Source organism: Oratosquilla oratoria, chromosome 6 (assembly GCF_046742065.1).
Source record: "Oratosquilla oratoria isolate Oo_2021 chromosome 6, ASM4674206v1, whole genome shotgun sequence".
In the NCBI taxonomy this organism is placed as follows: Eukaryota; Metazoa; Arthropoda; class Malacostraca; order Stomatopoda; family Squillidae; genus Oratosquilla; species Oratosquilla oratoria.
Window position 1 is genome coordinate 48,514,164 of NC_134782.1, and position 22,608 is coordinate 48,536,771.

The 22,608-nt window shown below is 39.3% G+C and overlaps 1 protein-coding gene across 3 annotated transcripts; it reads right to left on the minus strand.

Annotated features, from left to right (window-relative positions):
- Positions 1–20: 20 nt before the first annotated feature.
- On the minus strand, positions 21–21,386 carry LOC143026476 (transmembrane protein 192). 3 transcript variants are annotated; one of them, XM_076186925.1, is made up of 7 exons: positions 21,204–21,386; positions 19,091–19,243; positions 15,473–15,589; positions 9,608–9,722; positions 7,825–7,989; positions 7,487–7,586; positions 21–3,750 (listed from the first exon to the last, which is right to left on the minus strand). In XM_076186925.1, the coding sequence occupies exons 1-7, from the start codon at positions 21,237–21,239 to the stop codon at positions 3,621–3,623; spliced, it is 816 nt and encodes a 271-aa protein (XP_076043040.1). In that variant the 5' UTR covers positions 21,240–21,386; the 3' UTR covers positions 21–3,620. The 3 variants fall into 3 exon arrangements, with proteins under 3 accessions (XP_076043040.1, XP_076043041.1, XP_076043042.1); XM_076186926.1 differs by lacking the exon at positions 15,473–15,589; XM_076186927.1 differs by lacking the exon at positions 19,091–19,243 and having other exon boundaries at positions 21,204–21,385.
- Positions 21,387–22,608: the final 1,222 nt, after the last annotated feature.

The following is a 22,608-nucleotide window of genomic DNA, read 5'->3' on the forward strand; positions in this document are numbered from 1 at the left end:
TTTGCCTCCGTTATCACATATTTTCCTTTTTTTTTTCTTGTATTTCTCATATGCTTCCCAAGTCCTACTTTGCAATTAATCCCTGAATGTTCACTTCTTCTCTTCTACCACCATCTTCACTTCCTCATCTTACGACTCACTGTAAGGTGGCTGGTAGATAAGTTGGTTGAAACAGGGGTAGAAGGTGAGGGTTGCATTTTTATGGGTTATTTATTGATAAACACAGCCAAAGGCGAGCAAGCTGCATAAGTTTGCTCTCCACATTATGTAGGTAAACAATGGCCAGAGGCCTGTATCCATTGCAAAGAACTTGTAAACTGAGATATGCATTCAAGATTGCTTAGGTAAACAATATTGCATAAAGACTTGTAACAATGAATCTGATTGGGGAAAAATGAGAAAATTTAATTGATTCACAATTGTAGGGTCACGCCCTCTGGGGAAGATCATAAATATAAAGTTAAAGATCATTGGACTAAAGAAATTGCTACATCCCTGCAAAGCTCACCTAGGACCTTGCTTGTATTTTCTTTGGGAATTCCTTGAGTGTAACTCAGAAAAACAAGTTGTACGTACTATATTTTGAAGAAAATTAAGAAAAATCGCCACAATTTTAATTTCCCTTTGATTGATGACTATATCAAAAGGAAAAGAATTTTAACAGTGGATGATTGGAGGCAACAAGGCCTACTGACTAAAATTGTGATGGACTAACAAAAACAGTGGAAACAAAGACAGTGGAAGAAAGGATGTTGAAACTCTCCACTCTTCCTTCTATTCCCTCCCACCCATCCTCTGTTCCACATACCATCTTTGCACATCTTGTCACTTTCTCCTTGAAACAAAGCCCTTCTTCTTCCAATGCCACCTTTACTCTATCTCTGATCAACTCCCACACTTCTCAGTTCCTCCTGGCATTCCTTCTCCAATACAACTAGGAGTAATGGATGCAAAATTGAAGGAAAATTATTTCAAACAAATGTGACAAAATACCCTTTTTTCAATCATGTTTTTAATATATGGAATGGTCTACCATCCGACATCAACTGTTCGACTGTAGAGATATTAAAAAAAATGTCTCAATATTTACTTAGCTACAAATCCCCAATCAGAATTATTTGTCCATGTAACTCCTTTTCCTTCTCATTTAAATTATTTATTCTAAGCACCTATCTTCCTTCTACCCTTTTCCGCTTTCTCTACTTATCCTCCACTCTCAACTTCTTTTCCACCCAAAAATGATGTGAAATTCCCTCTCTTCCTTATGAATATGGGCATCCAGAACCTTTCTTATCCTTTCTTTGGATACTACTATATAGCCCATTAATGCTTTTTGAACCACCTTTCTATCCACCACATTTTTCCCATGTGGTGGATAACTTTCTTTTTAAACACTGTATTAGCTATCATCAAATTGCTTAACATATCTCCACTATGATTTTTACCTGGAACTCCAAAATTCTCAACTACTCCATCTATTGGTTCATCCCCTACTCTAGCACCGAGATCTCCCAACACTACTACATTGACATTCCTCCCAAAACTCTCTAAGCACTCATCTAAATCTATTGGAAAAGCCTCCCTTTCCTCTACACTCTTCTCACTACCAGGCCCATACGTACTTACAAAAACCCACAGGTCTTCCATATATGCTAGGTATACATTCTGTAGTGGGAATTTACCTAAAATGAATACTTTACTTACATACATATACCAAGGCTTTTTCCCCCTTACAAGGGAGGTAGCCAAAAACAAAAAGGTATAAAACCATTCCCACCCATTCCATCCCTAAATACACTCCACCCTCCCTCTTATCTTAGCACCTCCTGGATGATGGGCCATCCCTGCACCTTGTCCACTGCCCTGGGTCAGAAGCAGTGTCACAAGACACAGCACCTCCACAGCAAGGCCGCTTCATTAAATCGGTGACCCTCCCTCTCTGTCCCCCCATGCAGAAAAGGAGAAGACGGGGAGAAATCCTTTCAGGCTGCGTCAAATTTTTCTCACACATACTATCTCACCCCCCCATCCCCCCACCCACTCCACCTCATGCATCACAGCATCATCCATATACAACCATTCTCCATTCACCCCTGTCTTCTGTCCTCTCCCATCCTTCCTCAACAGACATTTCCCTCTTCCCCAAAGCCCCCTTCACCCCATCCATCCATCTCATACCCTAGGACGCCCCCTCATGTTCACTCCTCCACATCTGCCTTCCATACCTCTTTTACTAGTCTTTCTTCACTCAGTACTTAATTCATATTTTCATTCAACAAAGAACCAGAATTCATGGCAATGCATGAAGTAATAACCACACATAACTTACAAAACTAAAATTATTATGCATAAAATCTTGGTGGAACAGATGAATCCAATTGGGAGTCACGCATAACATGGGATTAGTATAATCATAAATATCACTCCTGAATGTGGACTCAATGTCACTCAACCTACAAATCAACAAGAAAACAAACCTATTAGAAATCATTCACACTGACAATGGACAACAAAAAGAAACTCTAATAACCATCTATCAACAGTTCATGAGAGTCACCCTGAAATACTCCAACAAACCTAGATATTAGTCCAACAGAGAAAACCCTCCAAAGCCTGACAAAAACCACACTAGTACACCTACGCTCAGAACACCATCCAGTATAGGCATTACCAACACTGAATATGCCTAGCCACATATTCAAACTTCCCCACCACAGAGAAGATACAGAACACCTCATACTACTGTGCTCCACACTAACAATCCCCTGACAACCATACAATATCTCTTCACTAATTGACTTAGGGTATCACTTGGAGGTTGTAGGTGGTCTCCTGAAGGGTGTGGGTCTTCTGCATGAAAGACAAAGGGCAATGGATTGTCACTCCAGACTAATTTTATGAAAATCAAATTTCTTACATGCTACTTATGAGCTCATGAACAAAAATCATTCCCAAATGAAACCTCTATTCATCAGGATATATGAATTAAACATTCTTGATTCAGGCCAATCTTTCTTTTCTAGTCATCATAACAAGCAGATAAAAATTTTATACAATATATATCAGGTTGGGGCTGGGTTAATTAAGTGAGTCTCTTTTCCATCCCCAACAATTATTCACTTATATAAATCTATCTATATCCCAAAGGCTTCTTCCCCCTTTCAAAGGAGGTAGCCAAGTCAAAAGTCAAGCACCCACATCGATCCATTTCTTTCCCACCCATTCCACTCCCATCCACCACCCTTTCCTCCGTCTCATCTCAGCTTCTCATGGATGACAGGCCAACCCTGTCTCCCACCCATTACCCTGGGTCAGAAGCAATTCAGCAAGACATAGCACATCTACAGCAAGGCCACTTCATATAATTCATTTATAATCACATCATATAAATCAGTTTAAAGTACTATAAAAATCAATTAAATTGTGGGTATTCATATTTACAATCCTGCCATACCAAGTTTCCAATGACTAAAGATGTGGCACAGACAAGGCAAAAAGTAAACTAAGAATTGAAGATAATACATCCAGTATGATGGACAACTTCTAATTAATCTAAATACAGAACCAGGCAAATTAAATGCTGCAACACATTTACAGTTCACAGTTCTATATGGAGAAGATCAGGCTTCTACCTGCTGAAGCTGTTGGGAAAGTGCATAAACACGCTGATTGAGGACAGCATTTCTATACTTCAAACCCTGAATCAAATCAGCTTGTCTTTCCAATACTTTTAACACTTCATCATCATCCCTGCAAAGAAAGAAATCCTATGTAAAGTTTCTCATACACTACTAAGCATACATATACATACATATACCAAGGCTTTTTCCCCCTTACAAGGGAGGTAGCCAAAAAGGAAAAGGCATAAAATCATTCCCAACCATTCCATCCCTGAATACACTCCACACCCCTCCACCCTCCCTCTTATCTTAGCACCTCCTGGATGACGGGTCATCCCTGCACCTTGTCCACTGCCCTGGGTCAGAAGCAGTGTCACCAGACACACCATATCCACAGCAAGGCCATCTTCATTAAATCGGCGACCCCCCCTCTCCATCCCCCAATGCATAAAAGGAGAAGACGGGGAGAAATCCCTTCGGGCTGCATCAAATTTTGTAAATTTTACTAAGCCTGTATGAATAATCATATCAACTGCATGGTGGTTAGTACACAAAAAGTACAATTAGTGAATCAATCTACAGCCTTTTGTAGAAGACCTGAGAAATCTAGCCAAGCCGAACATGTTGGTCATGACACATCACTGGGAGGCCAAGGAATACCTCCCAAAACACCTCCACACCTTGACGCACGTTTTCCTGAGGACAGACGCTCACACACCACCACTCACCTGTCCCTACACTGGCCCCCATCTTGTCCTTGAATGTAAGGACAAGACCTTCCACGTCTCCATCTCCAGCAGGCCAGAATGGGTCTCCATCAACCACCTAAAACCGGCACACCTCAACACTCTACCCACCAAATTCTCATGTGCAGGACACCCTCTCAAACCAAGGCAATTTTGAGAGAGGAATATTGTGGACACCACAATAACCACATGGCATGGAACACGCGTCATGTCGCCCATGACCTGACACTACTTTGACAGTGCAACCCTGCTTGACCCAACCTAACCTAATCCAGTCCAATTATGTAATTACACACCATGAGCGACTACCCACATGGTATATATATTGGCTCCTGCCACATGTAAAACCATTTCACTCATACCTTACAATAAAGGAGACAAACTCACCAAAACCTCTTTCTCTTCTCACAGTAGCATCGCTACAATCTAAAGCAATCCACTTCCTCCAGTCTCTCTCCCTTAATATTCACTACCAATTTGCTGCCATCCTTTCCCCTTGTATATCTCATCACCTTACTTTTACCCACATTTATCTTCAACTTCGTTCTTTCACACACCATCCCCAACTCCATCACTAACTTCCTTAATCCCTCCTCTGATCGTGCTACAAGCACAGCACTGTCAGCAAACATCCTTACCTTTTCCTAAAGCTTTCTTACATATGTCTTACCACAAAAATGATCCACACAACCCCTACCTGTCCTAAACCCACACTGTTCCTCACCAATTACTCCCTCTGTTCCTCTCCTAATCATCTCAATCAAAACCCTCCCATAAGCCTTCCCAACTGCACTCATCAAAGTGATCCCTCTGAAACTACTTCATTCACACTTGTCCCCTTTTCCCTTGTAAAAAGGAATTATACAGGCACTCCACTCCTCCAGCACTCTACCCTCTTTTAGACAAACATTAAATAATTTCACCAGCCAATCCACCATCACTGTACCTCCCTTTTTTAGACACTCTGCATGACACCCAGGTTGCCTTACCTGCTCTCATTATTTTTATAACTGCTTTCATGTTATCTTTCCTTATTTCTCCTCCATTTTCCTCATTCATGACTGTCATTTTCTTAGCACTCCCCACTGCAACTATCCTTCTCTCCCTATCCTCCTTCACATTTAGCAACTCCCTAAAATACTCTGGCCATCTTCTTCTTACTGCCACCTCTTCCATTATCCTCTCTCCATTTGCACCTTTTACCTTTTCTTCTCTACTTGATTTACCTTCTCTTCCTCTCTTAATTTCCTTCCAAGATATATTTCTTTATTACTTTCAAAAATTTCTGTCATACTCTTACTTCATTTCATATCTGCTCTCTTTTGCCTCCTTTATCTTATGCTTTACAACTCTTCTCTTTTCTTTGTACCTCTCATATGATTCTCTCATCCTATTTTGTAACCAATCTGTGAATGCTCGTTTCTTCTCTTCTACAACCTTCTTTGCTTCATCATGCCACCACTCACTATCCTTCCTTCTATTTCCTCCCATCCTCCCTGTTCCCACACACCATCTTTGCACACCTTATGACTCCCTCCCTGAACCATCCCCATTCTTCTTCCACTCCTAGTTCTACTCCATACTTCACTCCCTCCCACTCTTCTCTCAGCTTCTTCTTATACTCATTCTCATTTTCTTTCTCATTTATGCAGTTTACTCTAAGCACCTACCTACCTTCTGTCCTTTTCCTCTTTCTCTATCTATCCTCCACTCTCAACTTACCTTCCACCAAAAAAATACCTGATATTCCCCCACTCTCTCTCTCCCGTAAGAACAGGTACATCCAAAACTCTTCATACTCTTCTCCTGGTTACCACTTTATAGCCCATTAAAGCCCCCATGTGTACTTATACTTGACTTCCTAAACACTGTATTTGCTATCATCAACTCCCTAGACACATCTCCACCATCATCTCTCCACTACATTTTTTTCCCTGGAACTCCACACTTCCCAACCACTCATCCATTAGTTCATCTACCCTAGCATTAAGATCTCCCAATACCATTACATTGATATTTCTCCATAAACCCTCTATGCAATCATCTAAATCTAAAAAAATGACAAAATGACTCCCTTTCTTTTACACTTTTCTCACTACCAGGCCCATATGCACTTACAAAAACTATCATCTCCCTTCCCAGTTTCACCATTATCCACATTAACCTTTAAGAAACCTCCTTCCACTCCATCAAACAGTTACCTATATCTTCACTTACTAGTACAGCCACCTCTCCTCTCCCTCATCCTCTCTTCACTCCTGACACCCTCACAATTACACTCCCGAACTCAAACTCACCCCTCCCTTTCAACTTAGTTTTGCTCAATGCCAACACATCCATCTTTCTTCTCACATACACACTGCCTATCTTTTCCCTTTTACTCTTATCTGTACCACATCAACACACATTAAAAGACCCAAACCTTAGGGTTCTGGCTGGAATGCATCACAGTATCATCCATACACAACCATTCTCCACTCACCCCTATCCTGTCTTCTCCCTTCCTTACTCAACAGACATCCCCCTCTTTCCAAATGCCCCTTTTACCCCTTCCACTCATCTTATCTTGGCCACCCCCTCATGTTCACTCCATCCACCTCTGCCTTCCACACTTCTTTTACTAATCTTTCTTCACTCATTCTTTCCATGTGTCCAAACCAACCCAATACTCTTTCATCAACCCTGTCTCCCAATTCCTTTTACACCACCACCCTCTTCCTCATCTCCTTGTTTCTCACTCCATCCAACCTAGTAACCCCTACCGTACTTCTCAGGCATTTCATCTCAAAACACATTTAAACTCTTCCTTTCTTGTTCCATGTTTCTGCTCCATACAATCCTGTTGACACAATCATCCCTTCATACAATCTCCCCTTAACATCCATTCCCAAATGTCTATTTCTCATTACACTTTTTAATCCCCCAAGGCATTTACTTGCTCCTCTCTTATAGTCTTTAAAGATAGGTAGGAGATATATGTTTCTCTCCATCTTGCAGAACTAACACATGCAGATGCATGCTGCTCCACTGTACACTGTGCATAGTATCAAAATATCTAAAAAATATCTACTATAAAATGTCTGCTACTATTTAAAGAAATCACAAACTATGGTGTCTAACCTGAGACGAAGGACATACTGTGGTCCATGTAGTTGGTATGACACATCACCAGCCAGCACATCAGGAGGATCCTCACGCTGATTAAATCTTCCAACCTCAACTGACAATGTAAAATAACCTTTGCATTAAAAATAAATTTATAAAAGAGTGCTGCCAAGGATTAATTGATATGATATCTGAGATGATAAACTCAGTCACTATTAATAAAAATTACACAATTCAAAAAACGAAATCTGCAGTACTTAAGCAACAGTGCATCATTTGTAGAACAGTTACTTATAATGAATGATGAAGAATAAGAAAAAACTACACAAACAATAACAATTATTAATTCATACCTATGTGTTTAATAACAAATGGCACAGCACAAGCAACTTCGATAACAATGATGATTTGTTGGTAGTTGACAGGTGCAAGGGAAACTCCTGTGCTACACGCTGAGAGGGCATCTTGCAGGCAATAGTCAGCAGTAACAGAAGCAATGATTATCAATACCACATGACCTGTAATAATAACCATCTTTAGCTCCATTTAATTATTGCAGAAACTTACATAACTGGTATTACATAACTTACTAAATATTACATAACTGGTATTACATAACTTACTAAATATTACATAACTGGTATTACATAACTTACTAAATATTACATAACTGGTATTACATAACTTACTAAATATTACATAACATGAAAAGGTGGAGTGAAGGTGGAGGTAGAATGTAGATTGAGAGAAGCGAGTAAATGCCTTGGTGGATTAAAGAGTGTAATGAGGAATAGACATTTGGGAATGGATGCGAAGAGGAGACTGTATGAAGGAGTGATTGTGCCAACAGCACTGTATGGGGCAGAAACATGGAACATAAGAGAAGAAGAGAGAAGGAGTTTGAATGTGTTTGAGATGAGGTGTCTGAAAAGTATGGTGGGGGTTACTAGGCTAGATAGAGTGAGAAATGAGGAGGTGAGGAGGTGAACAGGGGTGGAAAAGGAGCTGGGAGATAGGGTTGATGAAAGAATATTAGGATGGTTTGGACACATGGAAAGAATGAGTGATGAAAGACTAGTAAAAGAGGTATGGAAGGCAGATGTGGAGGGAGTGAACATGAGGGGACGTCCTAGGAAGAGGTGGATGGATGGGGTGAATGGGGCTTTGGGGAAGAGGGGAATGTCTGTTGAGGAAGGACGGGAGAGGACAGAAGACAGGGGTGAATGGAGAATGGTTGTATATGGATGATGTGATTGCATGAGGAGGAATGGGTGGGGGGATGAGGTAGTATGTGTGAGCAAAAGTTGACGCAGCCCGAAGGGATTTCTCCCCGTCCTCTCCTTTTATGCAAGGGGGGACCGATTTAATGAAGCGGCCTTGCTGTGGATGTGCTGTGTCTTGCGACACTGCTTCTGACCCAGGGCAGTGGGCAAGGTGCAGGGATGACCCGTCATCAAGGAGGTGCTCAGATAAGAGGGAGGGTGGGAGGGGTGTGGAGTGTATTCAGGGATGAAATGGGTGGGAATGATTTTATGCCTTTCCCTTTTTGGCTACCTCCCTTGTAAGGGGGAAAAAGCCTTGGTATATGTATGTATTTACTTAATGATTCAGTTTAATGTCACAAAATTCCCCCTATCTGGAGGTTAGAAATGTGACCCTTACAGAGGACTTTGTAGTATGAAATTTGATGAGCTATGCCCTTGGTTCAATCCACCAGTGGCAGGGTGCAAGTGGTAATGCCCTAACCCACTTGGGTAGTGAGCATTCGGTATTACTTAAACATACTATACTATTCATATTAGTCAATATGACCAATTTCCTCTCTCAAAACCTGGAGAGAGGAAGAGAGAGGGAGGGGGAGAGGAGGAGGGAGGGAGACAGAAGGTGAGGGAGGGAGGAAGGTAGAGAGAGGGGGGAGCAAGGGCAAGGACAAGGGGAAGGAAAATCAAGGAAAAGGGAAGGGGAAAAGGAAGGGAAAGGGAACTAGGGAGAAAGAGAAAAAGGTCAATAAAGAATCCATCTTCCTGCAACTTGCCAAGTTACAAGAGAAATTACAATAGCTTCAACCCTGCTTAACCACTCAAAATTCCCCCATGACACAAAGAACTTTAGAAAACACAGTGCTTCCAGTCTTACCACTACTCAGGATGTAGAAAGTGAGTCTGTGGTAATGACGAGTGTATTTGTAGAAGTCAGCATAACCCAGGAGGCGTGAATGCTTGTGCTCTGCTTTGATGTACCAAGTCAGTATCTGTGAAGGAGAACTTCATATAATTTTCTATACACAGAAGATGGAGGGAACAAGTAAAAATAATAAGTGTGCTTGCTATTAGCACAGAGATATGTTGACTGCACCAATTGGATCAGATGAAAAGTACACATTCCATTTTCAAAGACCTGGGTGTCTCAGTGTTTCATTCTCACCTCATATGCTGGTGACAATGAGTTCAAGTTCTAGGACAGACACAAAAATGAATGCTAGCAGCAAGGCTTTACACATAACCACTACATATATTTGTACCACTTACCAGATCTCCTGCACAGTCCTAAGACTTTCATCAGGGAAAGGATACTTGCTGTGGAGATCCAGCTTTCTTTTCTAACCATATTTTGGAGGACCTCAATGCTAAAGTAGTTGAGCCAATTGATAGAGCAGTGGGGAGAATTGGAGTGCCAGGTAAGAATTATAGTGGACAGATGATGGAGATGTGCTTAAAAATGGAGTTGATGATGGTAAATGCAGCCATTAAAAAGAAAGCCAAGCATAAGTATACAAGGAAAAGGGTGGTAGAAGGAAGAGTGGTTATCAGGCCATTAATGGACTATATAGTAATGCCCACAGGGAGGATTGGAAGATTTCTGAATGTTCATATTTTCAGGGGAGAGGGTGAGGGATTGTCTGAGTATTTTTCTTTAGTAGAAGGGAAATTCACAATGGAGAAAAAGTGAAGTATAAGTGAGGAAGGTTAGAAATATATCTATACACAAATATGATTCTTTACCACCTTACAAGGGATGTATCCAGCCAAGGCATGCACCCACCCCTACCCATCCCACTCCCACTAATCATTTCCCTTTTATCTTGCCTCCTTGTGGATGAAAGGTCATCCCTGTCTCTTATAAGGAAGATGATGATAATGGCATTCCCTAGACTGGCCAAGCAGTCCTATCTCAAAATGTTATGAACTGACCGGGCAACCAGGCATCAAAACATTAATTTCCATAGGGCAACCCGATAAATTCAATTTTCCTCCAAATTTACATACACATGTGCACATACACACACACACATAAAAGAATAGAGAATAGGAGTCAGGATCCAATGAGCATTGCTCCTTTCCTGTATACTACATGCAGCAACCAAACTGGACCCCAGCCTGGCTTATAAAGCATATGAGAAAAGACTAAAAATACTGAGTCAGCCAACTTTGAAAAATTGAAGAGAAAGAGGTGATATGATTATAGTATTCAGGTCACTACAGGGGATAGATTGCATTGACAGAAGAGATTTCCTGATTAAAGATGAGGGAGTCTGAGAGGTCGTGGGAGCAAATTAAGAAAGACATGTCTAAAGATTGTGAAGAAATGCATTTTCCATACAGATGCATAAATACATGGAGTAACTTTGAAGGTGATATAGCCCAAGTTCAAACAATACACGAGTTCAAATCTAAATATGATAACTGGAAATCAAGGGTATTAATTAAGTTGGAACTGTACATGAATTTGGGATTAGGTAGGATAAAAAATTAGAGAATTGGAGACAGGACCCAATAATCAATTTTCCTTTCCTGTATACTACAGTTAGGTACATACAATTAGGTAAACACACACACACGAAGCTGGCAAATAGTGAAAATTACAAAAGTGTACAGATAAAAAAAGAAAGAGTGGTGAGGAAACAGAGAAAGAAAAGATACTTAGAAGTGAAGCAAATGAAAAAAATGAGAGAAGAACGGAGACTGAGAAGAATGAGTTTGTTGAGAGTGCTGGACTTGAGGCTACAAAAATGGTTTATAAAAAAAAAAAAAAAAAAAAAAAATAACATACCAACATAGATGGCATGATTTCAGGACTACACGAATTAAACAATTATCTGAAAGCAGAGAAACCAGACATAATGGGAATTGTGGAGACGAAATTAAAAAGTCCTCTACCACCAAACACTGTGGGACAAGATCTATACAACCATTAGATGAAAAATAGAAAGGAGAAACAGGGTGGAGGAGTCATGTTTTTGACTAAGAAAGGCTTAAATATGACTAAGACAACAAAAGGAAAAAATGTGGAATTGATTATGACAAAAGTTGAAAACAGTGACACGAAATGTAGAAAATTTGTAGTAATATACGTACCTCCAAAAATACAGTCTTAGACAGAGAGTGATCATTCCAAAATGTTGGAAGACACAAAAAAATGCACTGATTTACTGAAACAAGGAAATATAGTAATTATGGGTGGCTTTAACTCAAAAGAAATATGTTGGGAAGAAATGTCAGTGAAAGGTGGAGAAGACCTTTGGGGAAACATACTACTGGATATGACCATTGAATACACAATGACTCAATGGGTAAAGGAAAATACCAAATGGAGAAACAATGAAGAACCATCAAGACTAGATTTAATATTTACATCAGAGCCTGAAATTCTGGACAAAATGGAATACAAAACACCAATTGGGAAAAGTGACCACATACTAAAAGAGTTCAAACTAAAAGAACAAATTGATTTGAGAAGAAATGAGAAACATAAAAAAGGAAGACTATTGTACAACATAATGGATTTTGAGAAACTCAGAAAATTCTTTGAGGATGCAAATTGGGAAAACTTCTTAACTGAAGAAACGAAGATGGAAGAGAAATGGAACATATTAAAAGAAATTTATAATGAGGAATTAAACAAATATGTACCAAAGCAGAAGCCAGAAAGGGTGTACATTAAGTGCTGGTACAACAAAAAATGTAGTGGGGCTAAAGATAGAAGAGACAAAGCTTGGAAAAGATGGAAAAAAGATAAAAAAAAAATGAGTAAGTGGCAAATATATATCTAAGAAATGAATATGTAAAAATAAACTGGGAAGAAAAGAGAAACTATGAAGAAGACATAATAAAAAAGTGCAAAGACCAACCGAAACTATTTCATAGGTATGTGAATGGTAAACTAAAAGACAAACAATAGTAAAACTGTGCCAATGGAATAAGGAATATATAGATGTAGAAATGGCTGAAATTTTGAACAGACATTTTAAATCTGTATTCACAATTGAAAGTACACAAAATTGGGAAGAAATACAGAAAGATCACCCCCAATGAAAGAAATAACTGTGACACAGAAGGAAATTAGAGAACAAATAAAAAAACATTGATGTCAGAAAATCACAGTCCAAATGGGATTCCAAATTGGATACTAAAAGAATGCATAAAGAACTAATGGACAAAATATATAAGATAACTGATTACTCGCTCAAAGAAGGAAAAGTACTACAAAATTGGAAAAATAAATATTGTACCAATATGCAAAGGAGGGGACAAGACAAATCCAGCTAAATATAGACTGGTCTCCCTTATAAGCACAATAGCAAAAATATTTGAAAAAGTTATCAAAGGTAGATGGATTAAACATCGGGAAAAAATAATATATTGAATCCAACACAATTTGGATTTACACGGAAAATCATGTGCCTCTAACTTGGTTTGCTTTTCCTCGAGACTAATAGAAAAAATGCATGAAAGGGATGGATGGGCAGATTGTGCTTTCCTAGATCTACAAAAAGCATTTGATAAAGTACATACATACCAAAGGCTTTTTCCCCCTTACACAGGGGGTAGCCAATAAGAAAAAGGTATAGAAACCACTCCCAAACCATTCCATTCCCTACATATTCCACCCTCCTCCCTCCCTCTTATCTTGGCACCTCCTGGATGACGGGTCATCCCTGCATCTTGTCCACTGCCCTGGGTCACAAACAGTGTTGCAAGACACAGCACATCCACAGCGAGGCCGCTTCATAAATTCGGCGACCCCCCCTCTCCGTCCCCTCATGCAGAAAAGGAGAAGACGGGGAGAAATCCCTTCAGGCTGCGTCAATTTTTTTTTCATGCATACTTCACCCCCCATCCCCCACCGACTCCCCCTCATGCATCACAGCATCATCTATACACAACCCTTCTCCATTCACCCCTATCTTCTGTCCTCTCCCATCCTTCCTCAACAGATATTCCACTCTTTTGTAATGCCCCTTTCACCCCCATCCATCCATCTCATCCTAGGATGCCCCCTCATATTCACTCCTTCCACCTCTACTAATCTTTCTTCACTCATTCTTTCTATGCATCCAAACCATCCTAATACTCTTTCATCAACCCTCTCTCCCAGCTTCCTTTGCACCCCTGTTCTCCTCCTCACCTCCTCATTTCTCACTCTATCTAGCCTAGTAACCCCTATAATACTTCTCAGACATTTCATCTCAAACACATTCAAACTCCTTCTCTCTTCCTCTCTTATGTTCCATGTTTCTGCCCTGTACAGTGCTGTTGGCACAATCACTCCTTCATATAACCTCCTCTTAGCATCCATTCCCAGATGTTTATTTCTCATCACACTTTTCAATCCACCAAGGCATTTACTCACTTCTCTCAATCTACATTCTACCTCCACCCCCACTCCTCCTTTTCCTGCCACATTCGCACCCAAATATCTAAAACTATCCACTTCCATTAATTTGATAAAGTACCACACATAAAGCTATTAAGATAAATTTAATCAATAGGTGGTATTCAAGGAAAGTTATTGAAATAGATGGAAGATTTCTTGAACAGGAGAAAAATTAGGGTAGTACTTAGAGACAAATACTCGACCTAGGAAGTAATGATATGTGGAGTCCCACAAGGTTCTGTGTTGGTTCCAATTATGTTTGCCATATATATAAATGACATGGATGAAGGTGTGGAATGTTATATAAACTTCTTTGCAGATGATGCAAAAACACTAAAGAAAGTAAGTACAGAGGAAGACTGTGAGTCACTACAGAAACACCTGGATAAAGTCTGGGAATGGAGTCAAAAGTGGGAAGTTCAACATCAAGAAATGTAGTATTATGGAGTTTGGAAAAAGTAAAAATAGAATATCAGGGCAATATAAAATTGGTACAATGGAAGTTAAAAAAGTTAGCTCCGAAAGGTACCTAGGGGTAATTATCAGCAAAGACATGTCACCAGACAAGCATATCAACAAAATAGTCAGAGAAACCTTCAATTTACTAAGATCAATGAAAGTGGCCTTTGACTACATGGATGAAGAAATGGTAAAGAAAATATTAGTTACATTGATAAGACCAAAATTGGAGTATGCTGTGACACTACAGACACCTAGTACTAAAAAGAACATAAAGAAATTAGAAATAATTCAAAGAGCAACGACAAAGATGGCACCAACATTCTCCAAATTTATATACTAAAAAAAGATTGGACAAACTCGAAATACCATCCCTGGAGCAAAGAAGAGAAAGAGGAGACATGCTAACCATCAACAGAATTATGAAATGGATAGAAGTCCTTGATAGAGACAACTTACTAAAGTGGGATGGGAGAAAAACAAGAGGACAAGAAAAGAAACTTAAAAAGGATAATTAGAAAAGAGATCTGAAAAAGAATAGCTTCCCACACAGAGTGATAGATATCTGGAAAATACTGAAAGATACAAAAGCGGGTCACTATGAGCATAGCTCTCTTCCTGTAAAATACAACTAGGTAAAAATATACACACACACACACACACTCTCTAAATAATATAGATTAAATTAGAACTGTACATGTACTGATGAGTAGGAGACAGGACCTAAGGAGCATTGCTCCTTTCCTAAATACTACAATTAGGTAAACAATTAGGGAATATATCTAAACTTCTCCTTTTTGCCTCCCTTAAATTTTAAGTCTAGCCCATAAAATCATAGGATCCTACATGTGATTATTTCTATGCTAAAACTTCAAATTTGTTACTCACCAGATCAATTGCCCAGACAATGACATGGAGGTACTGTATAGCTGAGAAGGCTGAAGAAACATGTGCAACAACATGGTGGAAGGCAGGAATCAAGAAACAACCACACAGAAGACCAACCTAAAAAATATATACTTTCAAAATTACATATTAAAATTGGCTTCTGAGAATAGACTACATTGGTATTACAAAAAAGGGTTAAATTAGTGTGCTGTACTTCTTTCATGGTAGAGAGACTGGAGGAAGTGGATAGCTTTAGATAATTAGGTGCAAATATAGTGGGAAAAGGAGAGGAGGTGGAGGTAGAATGTAGACTGAGAGAAGCAAATAAATGCCTTGGGGGATTAAAAAGTGTAATGAGAAATAGACATTTGGGAATGGATGCTAAGAGGAGATTGTATTGACAGCACTGTATGGGGCAGAAATATGGAAGAGAGGAAGTGTAAGAGGCTCGTAGATGAGGTTCATAGATATAGGTAGACAAATGAGGTAGAGGGGTAGATGGCAAGAATTTTATTTTTATGAGTTGGGTGTTTGGTAAACAACAGTTTGTAGGCTAGGAAGTTGCACAAGCTCACTCTTTGCCTAATGTTTACAAACAGTCACCAGGGACCCAATTTCATTGCTGCATAATGTTCATGTTTATGCTGATGTAACAATATGTAAACTATGTCAATGCGCAGTGAATTCAAGATTACTTGTGTAAGTAGTATTGTATGTGGGGTTGTAACGGCTGTTCTGATTGGAGAGAGGGTGGAGAAAATTAAATTGATTCATGATTGTAAGATCACGCCCTTAGGGGAGTCCCTTGCTGTAACTTAAGGAACCAAGTGTAGTAATTTTTGGGAAGTAAAGAAAGATAAATTAAGCTCCATTTAATTCCCTTCTATACAAAATAATACCAAGTGGAACTTGACTGAGTTGGATGATTGGAAGCACAGTGCCTTCCTACAGATGAAAATAGTGACTAATCATATGTTACAAAGACAGTAGTGAAAGGAAAATACAGTGAGACCTCTCATTAACAGACGTTAATCAGCTGCGTTTGCGGTGTTTTCTGTGTTTTGGAGTGGTTTTTGGGTGGCATAGTGATTGCACGCACTAAACAACAGCACCAAAAACACCGAAAACACGGCAAAAACACCGCAAACACAGCTAATTAACGTCCGTTAATGAGAGGTCTCACGATAGTGAAAGCATGAAAAAAAGACAGAATATAGAGACAACAACAGAGTGGTAAAAGGGGACCAGAGATGGTGACAGGAAGAGTTTAACCACTTTGGTATGATGACTCCTACCTAGGCATCATGAGGCACAAGTGGGTACACAAGGATGTCGGTGTCAGTGTCTTGATAACATATATTTTTTGTAGTTGTACATAAGTTACCACCAGATTCTGTGAACTGATTTGGTCACGTTTTCTGTGTTTATTATTACTCAGAGTAAAAGAGAATGAGTAACACAGCAGTGACTTTATATTTCATAATGCAAGTAGTGTGATGAATTGTACATATGGCAGCCAATGCTGTGCGCAAGAATTTGACTCGTACCAAAGTGGTTAAATGTGTTCGAGATGAAATGCCTGAGAAGTATGGTAGGGGTAGAGTTAGAAATGAGGAGGTAAGGAGGAGAGTGGGGGGTGGAAAGGGAGTTGGAAGATAGGGTTAACCCCTTCGATTAGATGACGCCTACGTAGGCATCATGAGGAGCAAGTGGGTATCTTGATTATATATATTGTAGTTATAACTGCGTGACCCCCATACTCTGTAAACTGGCTTCATCATATTTTCTATGGTTATCAAAATTCACAGGTGAAAGAGAAAGAGCATTACAGCGGTAACTTTATTTTCTATAATGCGAGTATTATGACGCAACATCGCATGTCCGGCAGCTAATGCTGCCCGCGAGATTTTGGCCCGTATTGAAGGGGTTAATGATAGAGCATTGGGATAGTTTGGACACATAGAAAGAACAAATGAAGAAAGATTAGTAAAAGAGGTGTGGAAGGCAGAGCTTGGGGGAGTGAACATGAGGGGGTGACCAAGGATGAGATGGCTGGATGGTATAAAAGGGGCATTGGGAAAGTGGGGGATGTCTGCTGAGGAAGAAAGGGAGTAGAGAGAAGAGAGGGATGAGTGGAGAATGGTTGTGTATGGATGATGCTGTGATGCATGAATGGGAGTGGGTGGAGGATGGGGGTGAGGGAGTATGTGTGAAAAATAGATGCAGCCCGAAGGGATTTCTCCCCGTCTTCTCTTTTTCTGCATGAAGTGATGGAGAGGGTGGTCGCCAATTTAATGAAGTGGTCCTGATGTGGATGTGCTGTGTCTTGTGACAGTGCTTCTGACCCAGGGCAGTGGGCAAGATGCTGGTGTGTCCCGTCATCCAGGAGGACTCAAGATAAGAGAGAGGGAAGGGGGTGGATGGGAGTGGAGTATGTTAGGGATGGAATGGGTGGGAGTGGTTTTTATGCCTTTGTTTTTTGGCTACCTCCCTTGTAATGGGGTAAGAGCCTTTGGTATATGTATGTACCATATATGTATATAGACAGGTCCCCATTTTGCATAATTTGTATGGTCATGGATTGTCATCCATGGCAGCACTACAGCAAATCCAAATTCCAATTACAATCCCTATAGCCCTGAAGAAATCCAGTAAAATTTGTACCATGTCCATATATGCTGACCACAATCTGAAGTTCAGGTTGTACAAGTGTATTATTCATTACAGATATGTAAATTTTCAGTTTAATTGTGGACTTAACACTTGAAATACTAAATTTTCACTTACAATAGATAAAACAATGTCATTTTATTGGCTTCTTTAATCACAAAGTGCCCTATCACAAAAAATCAAGCAAAACCCAAATTTTGAACCACAGTAACCTTGATGCCCTTCAAAATTACCTTTAAATTAAAAAATTGAGATGGCATCCACCCATATTTTTTCTACCTCCCTACAGTAGAAAGATTCCACATAGATGCCTGCTATTAATATACGATGCCCTGAAAAAATAAATCTAGAAGCCTTTTCCAGGTTTGGCTGGTCCACTAGAATACAGAGCAGCAATTCCCTTAACCTCATCAATACGACTCAAATTCTCACACACAGCATCGGATTCCTGAGGTACGATCATTGATACATCACAATACTTGCATCATAAAATATAAAGTCACTGCTGTATTATTGATTCTTTCACTGGGTAATAATAAACACAGAAAACATTATCAAGCCAGTTCACAGAATTCAGGGGTCACTCGGCTACAACTACAAAATAAATATAATTAAGACGTTGACACCAGCATCCACTCATGCAACATGACACCTATGTAGGTGTCAGTATATGGAAGAGATTAATATCTTTCATACAAAATAGTATGAATAACATTTATCTTCCTGTGACTAGGCTATTCTGTGTACCACTGTGGATCCAGAAGAGGTTAAGGCAAATCCAATACAGAACAACCCACACTTAAAACATAGTAAAAATCCATAATCCATAAAATGAATGTTTGTAAGCATATTAAGAAGTAAAAACAACTACAAGAAAATAAATAACACTAAAAATTTGTCTTGCAAAATGGCTCCGCAACTATGACTATGAGCTAACCTCCTACTTACCATGACAAGTAGTTTAACATACAGAGCTGGAATGATGGGAAGTGTTTGATAAATTTCATCACGCTGAAATACAAAGTTCTCCTCTTGAACTAAGGGTCTGTCATCTGCACTGTGAGCGGGATCCTCTGTATTTTGGCCAATAATATAATTTCCCTAGAAACCAAAAGTAGTCACAGTAAAATGTGAATCTACATACAAACACACACACACATTACCACAGGGCTCATTTTTGGCTTCTGTAATGTTCCTCAAATACATTAATGACATGACGGAAGAAATAAATAGCTATGCAAATACAAAGATTATAAAGAGGGTGAGAAGTGAGGAGGATTGTATAATGTTGCAAAGGGGCCTCAATAAAGTATATGCATAGAATCAGGATTGGAAAATTAAATAAACACAAAGAAATGCAAACTATTGGGGGCCAGAGCAAGAAAAGATCAATGAAGATTACAAAATGGGAAATCAAATAATAACAAAAACAAAGGAGAAAAAGAACCTGGGAGTCATAGTCACAGATGAACTATCACCTGAAGCTCACATAAAGAAAATAACAGGAGAGGTCTACAATCTGTTGAGAAATATATGAGTGGCATTTCAACCCATAAATAAGGACATGAAGAACATAACTGAAAATTTTATACAACCCAGACCAGAATAAAGTGGTGTTGTGGTCACCATAATTAAACAAAGATACAAGGAAAATTGGGAGAATACAAAACATGGCAACAAAGATGACCCCTGGTAGGAGACAGAACCCAACATTGTTCCTATCTTGTATACCTGTACTATAATTACATAAATAAAATTAGGTAAATATTCACAATCTTCCACACCCAAGCTATCAGTGTTGTCTGGTCAGAATAATGGATCTCAAGTGAAACCATCTATCACAATAATTGCAATGTATACTTTGATACAACTTTCTTTTCATATATGGGGCAGTATATGCTGTTGTTGTTTATTTTTTTGCTTGACACAACATGAGCATGTGCCTCATACACTTAGTTGAATGTGTGGCATCAAGAGAGCTAGGAGGAAAATAGTGACTAAATCAACATCAAAATCAGGAGCTCCCAGAGAACTTCAATATATCATTATACATCAGATTACATCAGTATTTTCCAAACAATATTATATGATGCCCCTTTTTGTTCCCAGCAGACCTGTAGGCCCCACCCACCTTTTTGGTATATGAAATTATATATGTATTCTATTTATATCTTAATAGAAAATGGGTTGAGGTGATTTATAGAATTACCCTTTGCATATATGTAAAGACAGATACTTGTTCTTAGAATGATTTCATTATTCTTATTTAATGACTTTTGAACAGATGACTACATGGCCCCTTGCATCTATTTATATTTTAACAGAAAATGGGTTGGGGTGATTTGCAGAATTATACTTTGCACACATGTAATGGCAAATATTTGTTCTTGGAATGATTTCATTATTCTTATTGAACAATGATTTTTGAGTAGATGACTTCATACCCACCTTGTATCCTCCTCACACCCCAATAGGGGAGGCATGGCCCCTAGTTTGGGAACCACTTGATTACATGGCTTTCTTAAGAATATTACTTACAATTATCACTGACCATAAACTATGTCACAAGGTGGAATTCATCTACTTATGGACATGTATGATGTAGACCAGCCAATAATTCTGATGGTAGGTAGACCAGCATTTTGTTGAATATGTGGTTTGTTACTGAGACTTTTTAACTTTCATCAACTTGTTTGGTTATGTATTTAGGTGAAATTGGATTAGGTTAATTTCTCGAGTTAGGTTATGTTCCGGTATCGGTTATGTATATCTAAGCTAATGTTAATATCTATATAATATGGCATGTACAGGAGTGGAAGAACATAGATGATATTACAGGATACTCTGCTAGAACCCACTATATATTGTTTACGTTGTGGTATCCATAGTCGTAAATCACATCAATCTGATGTGCATTCATTATGGAAATAATCACTTATTATCGAAAAATATATATAAAGTGACTAAAATCAGTCACATACGTAATATTTCAACAGCAAAAGGCTAATCTAATCCCCACAGAACGTCAACATATAATTACAATCTCTATGTTCCTGCTTACCTCTTCACTATTTCTTTGGTGATCAACAGAAGCCATAATACACAAATAGGATAATACTTTTAATACTTTATTGTATGAAACATTTGTTTTTTGTTTTTGTTTTGTTTTTCTAATTGTAAACAAACTGCGCTCCGATACTGCTTCGCTTCCCAAGACCTTTGAGTACTGCCTAATCGGACTGAAGTTGTCATGTTTATAGCCTCCCTCAGCCCAATACTTACTCAATAAATCAGCGCTTCTATCCTCGGGGACAATATTGCAAAGAAGAGATGGAGTCATAGAAACGATTAATAAGATATTTAAGGCGGGCAGTAAATAGGAGGGAATAGAAATTATGCGATTTATTTGAGTGGGAATAACTCGCCAATATAAGGAATAAAGTGCGTGAGTATGAATCATAGGGATACCACTTAAAAGTCATTTAAGTATTGACCACATTAAACTTACTGTATGCAGTCAAAATCCCACAGGGGATACCAAACCATCATCATTCTCTGTCTTCGTTACTTCAAGAAGCCAAAAGAATGGGGCACATTGTACCTGGTGTGAGTGGAGGTCTAATAATGGGCGTGATTCTTCTAAGATTCAAAGATTCTCGACGGAGTGATGTAATTTCATAGCATTTTTCGCAATATATGCAATAACAAGAGATAGATTGTAACTTTGCAAGATGAAATGAAGTATTACTTTTCGGAAGCTATTCAACCCTTACCAGACCAAAGGTTTTCTCCGGTGTACAATATACTAGAACTAACCATGACGTATTCCTTTAGTATGCAAAACATATATAAAAGATCCTTACCCAATTAGGCTGCTCCTAGGGTAGAGGATTTAAGCTAAATGTAGAGGGTATGGGATACCTGCGAGGAAACTATCTTTAGGGAAATTAGAAGTACATACATACATATACCAAAGGCTTTTCCCCCCTAACGTGGGAGGTAGCAAAAAAACAAAGACATAAAAACCACTCCCACCCATTCCATCCCCCATGTAATCCACTCCCTTCTACCCTATTCCCTCCCTCTTTTCTTGGCACCTCCTAGATGACGGGTCATCCCTGCATCTTGTCCACTGCCCTGGGTCAGAAGCAGTGTCGCAAGACACAGCACATCCACAGCAAGGCTGCTTCATTAAATCAGCAACCTCCCTTCTCCACCCACTCATGTAGAAAAAAAGACGGGGAGAAATCCTTTCGGGCTGCGTCAATTTATTTCTCATACATACTCCCGCACCCACCACCCGCTCCCTCTCATGCATCACAGCATCATCCATACACAACCATTCTCCATTCACCCCTGTCTTCTGTCCTCTTCCCTCCTTCCTCAACAGACATTCTCCTCTCTCCCAATGCCCCCCTCACCCCATCCATCCATCTCATCCTAGGTCGACCCCTCATGTTCACTTC

Bases quoted from the DNA above. Each gene is read 5' to 3' on its own strand.
- LOC143026476 (XM_076186925.1), bottom strand. From the start codon at position 21,239: ATGGCTTCTGTTGATCACCAAAGAAATAGTGAAGAG. The intron at 7,587-7,824 runs GTATGAATTAAT...TTACATTGTCAG, and splicing joins ATTTGTTATTAAACACATAG to TTGAGGTTGGAAGATTTAAT. The intron at 3,751-7,486 runs GTTAGACACCAT...CTTTCTTTGCAG, and splicing joins CAGTATGTCCTTCGTCTCAG to GGATGATGATGAAGTGTTAA.